The 13,609-nt window shown below is 72.8% G+C and overlaps 1 protein-coding gene across 1 annotated transcript in view; it reads right to left on the bottom strand.

The window, feature by feature from the left end:
* Positions 1 to 13,609, bottom strand: part of AXL (AXL receptor tyrosine kinase) — a 30,983-nt gene that overhangs the window by 15,612 nt on the left and 1,762 nt on the right. The window contains 9 exon segments of the mRNA XM_072848720.1: positions 1,067 to 1,206; positions 3,093 to 3,288; positions 3,291 to 3,315; positions 5,463 to 5,577; positions 5,633 to 5,713; positions 7,690 to 7,872; positions 7,940 to 8,040; positions 10,105 to 10,303; positions 11,640 to 12,015. Of these exon segments, the coding sequence (XP_072704821.1) occupies positions 1,067 to 1,206; positions 3,093 to 3,288; positions 3,291 to 3,315; positions 5,463 to 5,577; positions 5,633 to 5,713; positions 7,690 to 7,872; positions 7,940 to 8,040; positions 10,105 to 10,303; positions 11,640 to 12,015 (1,416 nt within the window).

A 13,609-nucleotide genomic window follows, 5' to 3' on the forward strand; every position in this document is an offset into this window, starting at 1 on the left:
GAGCTATGGGGGAACTATGGGGGGCAACGGGGGGAGCTGTGGGGGGGAGCTATGGGGGCAGCAGGGGGCTATGGGGGGAGCTATGGGGGGAACTATGGGGGGCAACGGGGGGAGCAACAGGGGTGAGCTATGGGGGAGCAATGGGGGAGCTATGGGGGAGCTATGATGGGGGGGAGCTATGGGGCCAGCAGGGTGAGCAACGTGGTGAGCTATGGGGGAGCAATGGGGGGGGAGCTATGGGGGGCAAGGGTGAGCAATGGGCATGGGGGGAGCTATGGGGTGGGTGAGCTATGGGGTGAGCTATGGGGGGCAATGGGGTGAGCAATGGGTGGGCAAGGGGGGGAACAATGGGGTGCAGTGGGGTGCAGGGGGTGAAATGGGTTGGGGGGGTGCGTGGGGTGCAGGGTTGCAGTGGTGGTGCAGGGGTGCAGTGGGGTGCAGTGGGGTGCAGTGGGGTGGTGCACAGGGTGCACAGGGGTGCAGTGGGTCCAGCGGGGGTGCGGGGGTGCAGTGGGGGTGGGGAGAGGTCTCGGGGGGTGCAGGGGCTGCAGTGGGGTGCAGGGGTGCAGTGGGGTGCAGTGGGGTGCAGGGGCCGCAGTGGGGCGCAGTGGGGTGCAGGGGGTGCAGGGGTGCAGTGGGGTGCAGAGGGGCGCAGGGGGGCGCAGAGGGGGTGCAGTGGGGCGCACAGGGCAGGTGCAATGGGGTGCAGTGGGGTGCAGGGGCTGCAGTGGGGCGCAGTGGGGTGCAGGGGTGCAGTGGGGGCGCAGTGGGGCGCAGCGCAGGTGCGGGGTGCAGGGTGGGGTGGTGGTGCAGGGGAGGGTACAGGGGAGGGCGCAGTGGGCGCAGTGGGGCGCAGTGGGGGCAGGTGCAGGGGGGTGCAGGGGCATGCAGGGGGTGTGGGGGGCGCAGTGGGGCGCAGGGGGTGCAGGGGCTGCAGTGGGGTGCAGGGGTGCAGTGGGGTGCAGGAGGTGCAGTGGGTGCAGGGGGGTGGGGCGCAGGTGCAGTGCAGGGGGTGCGTGCGGGGTGCAGTGGGGCGCGGTGGGGCGCGGTGGGGCGCGGGCCGCACCTCGGGGGCGCGGGCGCGGCGGTAGCCCAGCCGGTAGCCCCGCAGGACCCCGTTGAGGTCGCCCCGCGGTACCGCCCACCGCACCCGCGCCCGGCCGCCGTCCCGCTCCGCCGTCACGTTCTCGGGGGGGGCCCCCGGCACTGGGGGGCGGGGGGGGGAGGGGGTCAGCCGGGGGGCCCCCCTCCCCCGGTGGGGATCCCGCCCCCAGCTCCGCAGGGACCCCACATCCAGCCGCCCCCAGCCCCATAGGGACCCCCACATCCAGCCCCCCAGGGACCCCCACATCCAGCCCCCCCCAGCTCCCAGCCCCATGGGGACCCCCACATCCAGCCCCCAGCCCCATGGGGACCCCCACATCCAGCCCAGTGGGGACCCCCACATCCAGCCCCCAGCCTCCAGCCCCATAGGGATCCCCACATCCAGCCCCCCAGCCTCCAGCCCCATAGGGACCCCCACATCCAGCCCCCAGCCCCCAGCCCCATGGGGACCCCGCATCCAGCCCCCAGCCCCCAGCCCCATAGGGACCCCCACATCCCGCCCCCAGCCCCCAGCCCCATAGGGATCCCCACATCCAGCCCCCCCAGCCCCCAGCCCCATAGGGATCCCCACATCCAGCCCCCCAGCCCCATGGGGACCCCCACATCCCGCCCCCCAGCCCCCAGCCCCATGGGGACCCCCACATCCAGCCCCCAGCCCCCAGCCCCATAGGGATCCCCACATCCAGCCCCCAGCCCCATGGGGACCCCCACATCCCGCCCCCCAGCCCCCAGCCCCATGGGGACCCCACATCCCGCCCCCCAGCCCCCAGCCCCATAGGGATCCCCACATCCAGCCCCCAGCCCCATGGGACCCCCACATCCAGCCCCCAGCCCCCAGCCCCATGGGGACCCCCCACATCCCGCCCCCAGCCCCCAGCCCCATAGGGACCCCACATCCACCCCCACAGGGACCCCAACATCCAGCCCCCAGCCCCATAGGAACCCCCACATCCAGCCCCCAGGGACCCCACATCCAGCCCCCCAGCCCCCAGCCCCATAGGGACCCCCACATCCAGCCCCCAGGGACCCCCACATCCAGCCAGCCGCCCAGCCCCATGGGGACCCCCACATCCAGCCCCCAGCCCCATGGGGACCCCCACATCCAGCCCAGTGGGGACCCCCCATCCAGCCCCCAGCCTCCAGCCCCATAGGGATCCCCACATCCAGCCCCCAGCCTCCAGCCCCATAGGGACCCCCACATCCAGCCCTGAGCCCATGGGCACCCCAGCCCCATGGGGACCCCCGCATCCAGCCCCCAGCCCCCAGCCCCATAGGGACCCCCACATCCCGCCCCCAGCCCCCAGCCCCATAGGGATCCCCACATCCAGCCCCCCAGCCCCCAGCCCCATAGGGATCCCCACATCCAGCCCCCCAGCCCCATGGGGACCCCACATCCCGCCCCCAGCCCCCAGCCCCATGGGGACCCCCCACATCCCGCCCCCAGCCCCCAGCCCCATAGGGATCCCCACATCCAGCTCCCCCAGCCCCATGGGGACCCCCACATCCCGCCCCCAGCTCCCCAGCCCCATGGGGACCCCCACATCCCGCCCCCAGCCCCCAGCCCCATAGGGATCCCCACATCCAGCCCCCCAGCCCCATGGGGACCCCCACATCCAGCCCCCCCCAGCCCCCAGCCCCATGGGGACCCCCACATCCCGCCCCCAGCCCCAGCCCCATAGGGACCCCCCACATCCACCCCCACAGGGACCCCAACATCCAGCCCCCAGCCCCATAGGAACCCCCACATCCAGCCCCAGGGACCCCCACATCCAGCCCCCCCAGCCCCCAGCCCCATAGGGATCCCCACATCCAGCCCCCAGCCCCATGGGGACCCCACATCCCGCCCCCAGCCCCCAGCCCCATAGGGACCCCCCACATCCACCCCTATAGGGACCCCAACATCCAGCCCCCAGCCCCATAGGAACCCCCCCCCAGGACCCAGCCCCATGGGGCCCCACTCCCCGGCCCCCCGGCCCCCCCCGGCTCACCGCCCTCCAGCGTGGCCATGGGCACCCAGTGGGTCCAGGGCGAGGGCCCGCGGGTGCTGCGGCAGGAGACCCGGGCCCGGTAGGCGGCGAAGGGCCGGAGCCCCTCGATGCGGTGGGCGAAGGGGGGCACCGGCACCACCCGGTTGTAGAAGCCCCCCGGGGAGACGCTGCTCAGGTCCTCGTCCTCCCCCACCGCCTGCGGGGCCGCGGCATCGGGGAGCCCCTAAGCCGGCCCCGTGGGCACCCCGGCCTCGGGGACACCCCTGAGCCCATGGGCACCCTGATCTTGGGGACACCCCTGACCCCATGGGTGTCCCCACTGGGGACACCCTGACCCCATGGGCACCCCAACCTTGGGGACACCACGGCCTCGGGGACACCCCTGAGCCCATGGGCACCCTGATCTTGGGGACACCCCTGAGCCCATGGGCACCCCAACCTTGGGGACACCCTGATCTTGGGGACACCCCCACCTTGGGGACACCCCTGACCTCATGGATGTCCCCGCTGGGGACACCCTGACCCCGTGGACACCCCGATCTTGGGGACACCCCGGCCTCGGGGACACCCCTGAGCCCATGGGCACCCCAACCCTGGGGACACCCTGATCTTGGGGACACCCCCACCTTGGGGACACCCCTGAGCCCATGGGCACCCCAACCCTGGGGACACCCTGATCTTGGGGACACCCCCACCTTGGGGACACCCCTGAGCCCATGGGCACCCTGACCGTGGGGACACCCCCACCTTGGGGACACCCCTGACCCCATGGGCACCCCAACCCTGGGGACACCCCCACCTTGGGGACACCCCTGACCTCATGGATGTCCCCGCTGGGGACACCCTGACCCCGTGGGCACCCTGATCTTGGGGACACCCCGGCCTCGGGGACACCCCTGAGCCCATGGGCACCCCAACCCTGGGGACACCACGGCCTCGGGGACACCCCCACCTTGGGGACACCCCTGAGCCCATGGGCACCCCAACCTTGGGGACACCCTGATCTTGGGGACACCCCTGACCCCATGGACACCCCGGACCCCGTGGACACCCCGACCTTGGGGACACCCCTTACCCCAAGGACACCTCGACCTCGGGGACACCCCGATCTTGGGGACACCCCGGCCTTGGGGACACCCCGGACCCCAAGGACACCTCGACCTCGGGGACACCCCGATGGTGACGTCCCCGGCCACTCCCAGCCCCACGTCCCTGTGCACCCCCGGGGTAAATCCCCCCGTGCCCCCCGTGTCTCTGTACCCCCCGTGTCCCCCACGTCCCCACCGTCCCCACCCCCCCGTGGCCCCACACCCCCACCCCCATGCCCCCCGTGTCCCTGTCCCCCCTGTCCCCCATGTCCCCCATCCCCCCATCCCCCATGCCGCCCCCCCGGTGTCCCCGTCCCCCCCGTGCCCCCCATGTCCCCATACCCCCATCCCCCCATGTCCCCCCCGTGTCCCGTCCCCCACACCCCCATGCCCCTGATGCCCCCCATGTCCCCATCCCCCATGTCCCCCGTGTCCCCATGTCCCCCCATGCCCCCATGTCCCCATCCCCCATACCCCCATCCCCCCATGCCCCCACGCCCCCCACACCCCCATACCCCTCATGCCCCCATCCCCCATGCCCCCACACCCCCCATCCCCCCACATCCCCCCATACCCCCATCCCCCATGCCCCCCACGCCCCCACACCCCCCATACCCCTCATGCCCCCCATCCCCCCATACCCCCCACACCCCCCATACCCCTCACGCTCCCCATGTCCCCGTCCCCCCCATGCCCCCACACCCCCATCCCCCATGTCCCCGTCCCCCCATGCCCCCCATACCCCCACACCCCCATCCCCCATCCCCCCATGTCCCCTGTCCCCCCCATGCCCCCCATGCCCCCCACACCCCCCATAGCCCCCATCCCCCATGTCCCCGTCCCCCATACCCCCCATCCCCCCATGCCCCCACACCCCCCATACCCCCATCCCCCATGCCTCCGTCCCCCCCATACCCCCCACACCCCCCATACCCCCATCCCCCACACCCCCATACCCCCCATGCCCTCCATGTCCCCACCCCCCATACCCCCCATCCCCCATCCCCCCATACCCTCACGCCCCCATGTCCCCTGTCCCCCCATGCCCCCATACCCCCCACACCCCCACACCCCCATGTCCCCATGTCCCTGTCCCCCCACACCCCCACACCCCCATGTCCCTGTTCCCCCCATGCCCCCATACCCCCACCCCCACACCCCCCATGTCCCCATGTCCCCCGTCCCCCATGCCCCCATACCCCCACACCCCCCACCCCCCATCCCCCATCCCCCACGTCCTGTCCCCCCATGCCCCCACCCCCGTGCCCCCCCGTGCCCCCACCTGCACGGTGCAGAGGCGCAGGGGGTCTCCCCGCTGGCCCCCGGCTCCCAGGCCACCTCCAGCCAGCGCGGCCCCCCCCGCCGCAGCGCCAGGCTCCGGGGGCTCTGGGGCACCACTGAAATGGGGGTGAGGGACCCCCGGGCCCCCTGAGGCCGTGCCCCCCCGCTCACCGGTGACGCTGGCGGTGCGGGAGGTGGTGACGCCGCGGGCGTTGTGGGCTTCGCAGGAGAAGGAGCTGCTGCGGTTCAGGCCTGGGGGGGATTTGGGGGGGTTAGTGCCCCCCCCTCCTCCCCAGCACGGCTGTGGGGGCACGAGGGTGGGGGCATGGGGGGGCGTGGGGGTGCAGGGGTGTGGGGGGTGCATGGGGGATGGGGGGTCACGGGGTGCATGGGGGTGGGATGGGGGGGGTCAGAATGGGGGTGGGGATGCAAAGGGGTGCATGGGGGTGCAGGGGGATGGGGGTCAGAGGGGGATGGGGGTCGCAAAGGGTGCATGGGGGATGGGGGGTCACGGGGGTGCAGGGGTGCATGGGGATGGGGTCAGAGGGGGGATGGGGGATGGGGGTCACGGGGGGTGCAGGGGGTGCATGGGGATGGGGGTCAGAGGGGGTGCTTGGGGGGATGGGGGATGGGGGTCACAAAGGGGGGGGGATGGGGGTCACGGGGATGCATGGGGGTGCAGGGGGATGGGGGTCAGAGGGGGGATGGGGATGGGGGTCACAAAGGGTGCATGGGGGTGCAGGGGGATGAGGGGGTTACAAAGGGGGATGGGGGATGGGGGTCACGGGGGGTGCATGGGGGTGCAGGGGGATGAGGGGTTACAAAGGGGTGCATGGGGGATGGGGGTCACGGGGGTACAGGGGGTGCACAAGGGGAGCCGTGCCCAGGGGGTGCAAGCTGCACCACGAGAGGGGGCTGGGGGGGCACATGCAGGGGAGCAGGATGGGACCCCAGACCCCTCAGCCCCATGGGGTGCAGCCCCCGCCCCCTGGGTCCCGCTCGCAGCGGGGGTGGGGGCGGTGGGGGTGCTGGGGGCTGCCAGGCCGCCTGGGTCCCCGGGTGACTCAGAGCGGCGTCACCTCCGGCCACCCCACGCTGAGTCACCGGGGCCAGGCTGGCACGGCCTCCCCCCCGAGCCTTGCACCCCCCACATCACCCCCAAACCCTCTCCACCGTGGCCCCCCTCCTCAGCCCCCTATTGCCCCCCAACCTCCGCATTGTCCCCCAGCGCCCCATACCCCCCAGTGTCCCCCGTACCCCCGTACCCCCAGTGCCCCCAGTGCCCCCAGTGCCCCCATACCCCCCAGTGCCCCCAGTGTCCCCCTGTATCCCCGTACCCCAGTGTCCCCCGTACCCCCATACCCCAGTGCCCCAGTGCCCCCGTACCCCCGTACCCCCCAGTGCCCCCAGTGCCCCCAGTGTCCCCCATACCCCCAGTACCCCCGTACCCCCAGTGTCCCCTGTACCCCAGTGTCCCCTGTACCCCCTGTACCCCCAGTGTCCCCCGTACCCCCAGTGCCCCCTGTACCCCCCAGTGTCCCCTGTACCCCCAGTGCCCCCATACCCCCCGTACCCCCCAGTGCCCCCTGTACCCCCAGTGTCCCCCGTACCCCCAGTGCCCCCCGTACCCCCGTACCCCCAGTGCCCCAGTGCCCCCGTACCCCCGTACCCCCAGTGTCCCCTGTACCCCCAGTACCCCCATGCCCCCAGTGCCCCCGTACCCCCAGTGTCCCCGTACCCCCAGTGCCCCCATACCCCCGTACCCCCCAGTGCCCCCTGTACCCCCAGTGTCCCCCGTACCCCCAGTGTACCCCCTGTACCCCCAGTGCCCCCAGTGCCCCCAGTGTCCCCTGTACCCCCCAGTGTCCCCTGTACCCCCTGTACCCCCCAGTGCCCCTGTACCCCCCAGTGCCCCCTGTACCCCCAGTGTCCCCTGTACCCCCCGTACCCCCCGTACCCCCGTACCCCCAGTGCCCCCATTACCCCCGTATCCCCCGTACCCCCAGTGTCCCCCGTACCCCCAGTGCCCCCGTACCCCCGTACCCCCGTACCCCCAGTGTCCCCATACCCCCATACCCCCGTACCCCCAGTGCCCCCCGTACCCCCCGTACCCCCTGTACCCCCAGTGTCCCCCGTACCCCCCAGTGCCCCCATACCCCCGTATCCCCCATACCCCCGTACCCCCGTACCCCCAGTGCCCCCAGCGCCCCCCAGCGCCCCCCCCTCACCCGGGACCACCAGCGTGGAGGGGGCGCGGGCCAGGGGCTCCAGCAGGGAATTGAGGGGGGCCCCATCCTGCAGCCAGAGCAGGCGTACGGGTTCGGGGGGACCCCGAGCGCCGCAGCTGAGGTTGAAGGGGGTGTCGACCCCCACCTCCAGGTCCTGCGGCTCCTCCGAGAAGAAGGGCAGCCCTGGGGGGGGTGGGGGGGTCAGCGGGGTGCCGAGGGTGCCCCCCCACCCATGGGTGCTGCCGCTCACCCGCCAGCTCCAGGTGAGCCTCGGCGGACAGGAGCTGCTCCCCGCCGGCACGCGCCCAGCACTGGTAGCGTCCGGCGTCCGAGGGCTGCACGGCCGGGATGCTGTGGGGCACCGCACCGTGGGGCACCGCGCGGCACAACACGGGGCGACGCGGCACGGGGTGACACGGCACGGCATGGGGTGACGCGGCACGGGGTGACACGGCACAACACGGGGCGACGCGGCACGGCACGGGGCGATATGGCGTGGTATGGCACGGGGTGACGCGGCACGGGGTGACATGGCACAACACGGGGCGACACGGCACGGCACGGGGCGATATGGCGTGGTACGGCACGGGGCAACATGGCACGGGGTGACACAGCACAACACGGGGCGACACGGCACGGCACGGGGTGATATGGCGTGGTATGGCACGGGGTGACGTGGCACGGGTGACACGGCACAACACGGGGCGACACGGCACAACACGGGGCGATATGGCGTGGTATGGCACGGGGTGACGCGGCACGGGGTGACACGGCACAACACGGGGCGACGCAGCACGGCACGGGGCGATATGGCGTGGTACGGCACGGGGCAACATGGCACGGGGTGACACAGCACAACACGGGGCGACACGGCACGGCACGGGGTGATATGGCGTGGTATGGCACGGGGTGACGTGGCACGGGGTGACACGGCACAACACGGGGCGACACGGCACAACACGGGGTGATATGGCGTGGTATGGCACGGGGTGACGCGGCACGGGGTGACACGGCACAACACGGGGCGACGCGGCACGGCACGGGGCGATATGGCGTGGTACGGCACGGGGCAACATGGCACGGGGTGACACAGCACAACACGGGGCGACACGGCACGGCACGGGGTGATATGGCGTGGTATGGCACGGGGTGACGTGGCACGGGGTGACGTGGCACAGGGTGACACAGCACAACACGGGGCGATATGGTGTGGTACGGCACGGGGCAACATGGCACGGGGTGACACGGCACAACACGGGGCGATATGGCGTGGTACGGCACGGGGTGACGCAGCACGGGGTGACACGGCACAACACGGGGCGACGCGGCACGGCACGGGGCGATATGGCGTGATATGGCATGGGGTGACACGGCACGGGGCAACACGGCATCGTACGGCACAGGGCAACATGGCACGGCACGGGCTAACACGGCACGGTATGGCACAGGGCACCACGGCACAGCATGGCGTGGCACAGGGCGACACGGCACAGCATGGCACGGCACAGGACAACACGGCATGGGACAACATGGCATGGCACGGCAACACGGCACAGGGTGACACGGCACGGGGCGACACGGCACGGGGCAACACGGCACGGGGCTACATCGCATGGCGTGGCACAACATGGCACAGGGCAACACGGCATGGCAGGACACGGCACGGCGTGGCACGACATGGCACGGGGCAACAGGGCACGGCAGGACGTGGCACGGCGTGGCACAACATGGCACAGGGCAAGACAGCACGGCAGGACACGGCACGGCGTGGCACGACATGGCACAAGGCAACGTGCCACGGCGGGACATGGCACGGCGTGGCACAACGTGGCCCGGGAGGACACGGCCTGGGAGGACGCGGCACGGCGTGGCACGACATGGCACAGGGCAACATGGCACGGCAGGACGTGGCACAGCATGGCACGACATGGCACGGGAGGACGCGGCACAGCGTGGCACGACATGGCACAAGGCAACGTGCCACGGCGGGACATGGCACGGCGTGGCACGATGTGGCCCGGGAGGACACGGCACGGCAGGACGTGGCACGGCATGGCACGACATGGCACAGGGCAACATGGCACGGCAGGACGTGGCACAGCATGGCACGACATGGCACGGGAGGACGCGGCACGGCGTGGCACGACATGGCACAAGGCAACGTGCCACGGCGGGACATGGCACGGCGTGGCACAACGTGGCCCGGGAGGACACGGCACGGGAGGACGTGGCACGGCATGGCACGACATGGCACAGGGCAACATGGCACGGCAGGACGTGGCACAGCACGGCACGACATGGCACAGGGCAACGTGCCACGGCGGGACATGGCACGGCGTGGCCCGACGTGGCCCGGGAGGACACGGCACGCTGCGACGCGGTCCCGGCCGTGCCGTCGGGCGCGGTGTGGCCCACCTGAGCTGGCTGGTGCCCACCCAGACGTCCTCGCTGAGCGGCACCTGGGCCTGGTCGCTGTCGGCCAGCTCCAGCGGGTGCCCGTCCCGCCGCCAGCCCATCTCGGGGGGCTCGCCGGCCCCCCGCACCCGGCACCGCAGCCGCACCGTCTTGCCCAGCGAGGAGGTGACGTTGGAGGGGTTCTCCAGGAACGACAGGGCTGGGGGGGGGACTCGCACACACACCCGGGGGGGAGCTCGGCGGGGGTCCCATGGGACCCCCACCACCACCTCCCAGGACCCCCCCACTGCCCCTGGGACCCCCACCACACCCCGGGGCCCCCATCAGGACCCCCGCTGCCCCACAAGTTCCCCCCTGCCCCCCAGGACCCCCCCCTGCCCTCTGGGACCCCCACTGCCCCCCGGGACCCCTCCGCTGTCCCCCAGGACCCCCCTGCCCTCTGGGACCCCCACTGCCCCCTGGGACCCCCACCACCCCCAGGACTCCCACTGCCCTCTGGGACCCCCATCGCCCCCAGGACCCCCAGCAGGACCCCCACTGCCCCCGGGACCCCCCGCTGTCCCCCAGGACCCCCACTGCCCTCTGGGACCCCCATCGCCCCCAGGACCCCCAGCAGGACCCCCACCGCCCCCGGGACCCCCACCACCCCTCAGGACCCCCAGCAGGACCCCCATCGCCCCCGGGACCCCCACTGCCCCTTGAACGCCCACCACCCCCGGGACCCCCACCACCCTCTGGGACCCCCACTTGCCCCCCAGGACCCCCTCCCCTCCGGGCCCCCCTGCCCCCTGGGACCCCCTGCTCCTCCTCAGGCCCCCTCCTCCCACCCGGGACCGGCTGCCCCACAGCCCCCGAGCACCCCCAAGTGCCGGGGGGGATCTTGCCCCAACAGGAGGTTTGGGGGGCCGGGGTGTGGGGGGGGGTCGCGACGGGGCGTGGGAAGGGAAGTGGGGGGTCACGGCCTCGCCACGGGGCCCCCTGCTCCCCGGGAGCCTTCAGGCATCCCTGGCATCTGCCCCCCCCCCCGGGGCCGGGGTGGGGGGGTCCGGGGGGGCCCGGCCGTGGTCACCGCACCCCCCCCGCCATAACCAGCCCCAGATGTTCTGGCGGGGACGGCGGGGACGGGCGGTGGCCCCGGGGCGGCGGGGGGGGAAGGAAGACAGCGTGGCCCCCCCTTCCAATGACCCCCTTCTCTGCTGGGGGGCCGGACCCCGCTATGGGGCAGGGGCGGAGATGGGGCGACCCCGAAGCATCCCCCGGGGAAACTGAGGCACGGCGGGGACCCCCAGGACCCTTCCTTCCCCCCCCCCCAAAGGGGTCCTCCCCACCCAAAGGGTCCCCCGAAAGGACCCCCCGCGGGCCTCCCCCATAGGGCCCCCTCGGAAAAGGGGTGCCCCCAAACCGGCCTCCCCTCCACCCCCCCACCCCAAAAACAAACTCTTCTCCCACCGCCCCCCCCGCTCAGCCAGCGGGACCCCCGCCGCATTTGGGGTCCCCCACCCAGGACACCACCCCCCCCGGGGACCCCCACTCACCGGGCGGGGCCAGTCCCGAGCCCAGGGCGGCGGCCGCCAGCAGCGCCAGCAGCGCCGGGCCGGGCCCCCATCGCCCCCACCGGTACCGGTACCGGGAGCGGCACCGGGAGCGGCACCGGCACCGGGACCCAGCGGGAGGGGAACGGAGCCGCCCGGCTGCGGTGCCGGGACGGGCAGGGGTTAAGGGGGAGGAGGAGGAGGAGGAGGAGGAGGAGGAGGAGGAAGGACGGGGATGGCGGAGGAGGAGGAAAGTTTTTGCCGGGACGCACCGACCGCGCCCGAGGGGGACGGGGGGCGGGGGATGGAGCGGGGAGGGATGGAGCGGGACCGGGGGAGCGGGACCGGGGGAGCCGAACCGGGAGTGGGGGACCCCAGACTGGGACCGGGGGACCCGAACCGGGATTGGGGGGATGGAGTGGGGGACCCCCAACCGGGACCGGGGACCCCAAATGGGGACCGGGGGCTGAATTGGGACCGGGGGACCCGAAGCGGGGGATGGAGTGGGGGACCCCCAACTGGGACCGGGGACCCCAAATGGGGACCGGGGGGCTGAATTGGGACCGGGGGACCCGAAGCGGGGGATGGAGTGGGGGACCCCCAACCTGGGACCGGGGACCCCAAATGGGGACCGGGGGGCTGAATTGGGACCGGGGGACCCGAAGTGGGGGGTGGAGTGGGGGACCCCAAACCGGGACCGGGGACCCCAGATGGGGACCGGGGGCTGAATTGGGACCGGGGGACCCGAAGGGGGGGTGGAGTGGGGGACCCCAAACCGGGACCGGGACCCCAAATGGGGACCGGGGGGCTGAATTGGGACCGGGGACCCGAAGCGGGGGGATGGAGTGGGGGACCCCAAACCGGGACCGGGGACCCCAAATGGGGACCGGGGGGCTGAATTGGGACCGGGGGACCCGAAGGGGGTGGAGTGGGGGACCCCAAACTGGGACCGGGGACCCCAGATGGGGACCGGGGGGCTGAATTGGGACCGGGGGACCCGAAGGGGGGGTGGAGTGGGGGACCCCAAACCGGGACCGGGGACCCCAAATGGGGACCGGGGGACCCGAACCGGGAGCGGGGGACTCCAAACGGGGACTGGGGCTGGACCGGCACCGGGGGAGCCGAACCGGGAGCGGAGGACACCGAAACGGGGGGGGATAGAGTGGGGGACCCCAAACCGGGACTGGGGACCCCAAATGGGGACCGGGGGGCTGGACTAGGAGCGGGGGCCGGTCCGGGACTGGGGACCCGAACCGGGAGCGGGGGACACCGAAACGGGGGGGTTGGAGTGGGGGACCCCAAACCGGGACCGGGGACCCCAAACCGGGACTGGGGGGCTGAAACAGGACCTGGGGAGCCAACTTGGTGGGATGGACTGGGGGACCCCAAACTGGGACCGGGGGCTGGACTGGGACCAGGGGACCCCAAACTGGGAGTGGGGGGCTGAACTGGGACCGGGGGATGCCAAAAGGGGGAGGGATGAACTGGGGGACCCCAAACTGGGACCGGGGGGGCTGGACTGGGCCAGGGGACCCCAAACCGGGACTGGGGGCTGAAGCAGGACCTGGGGAGCCAACTGGGGTGGGATGGACTGGGGGACCCCAAACTGGGACCGGGGGGCTGGACTGGGACCAGGGGACCCCAAACTGGGGAGGGATCGAGCGGGAAACGGGGGACCACGAACAGGGGTCGGGGGGAAGGACAGGGACGAGGGGACCCCGAAACAGGGAGGGATGGACCGGGGGGACCCCAAATTGGGACTGGGGGGACCTGAACCAGGACGAGGGGACCCCAAACCGGGACCGGGGGCCCCAAACTGGGACCGGGGGCCCCAAACTGGGACTGGGGGCTGAAGGGACCTGGGGACCCAACTGGGGTGGGATGGACTGGGGGGACCCCGAACTGGGACTGGGGGGACCCCAAATTGTACATGGGAGACACCGGGGGGTCAGGCAACACTAGGAGCCCCCAGC

This window comes from Ciconia boyciana, chromosome 33, assembly GCF_034638445.1.
Source record: "Ciconia boyciana chromosome 33, ASM3463844v1, whole genome shotgun sequence".
Taxonomy (NCBI): domain Eukaryota; kingdom Metazoa; phylum Chordata; class Aves; order Ciconiiformes; family Ciconiidae; genus Ciconia; species Ciconia boyciana.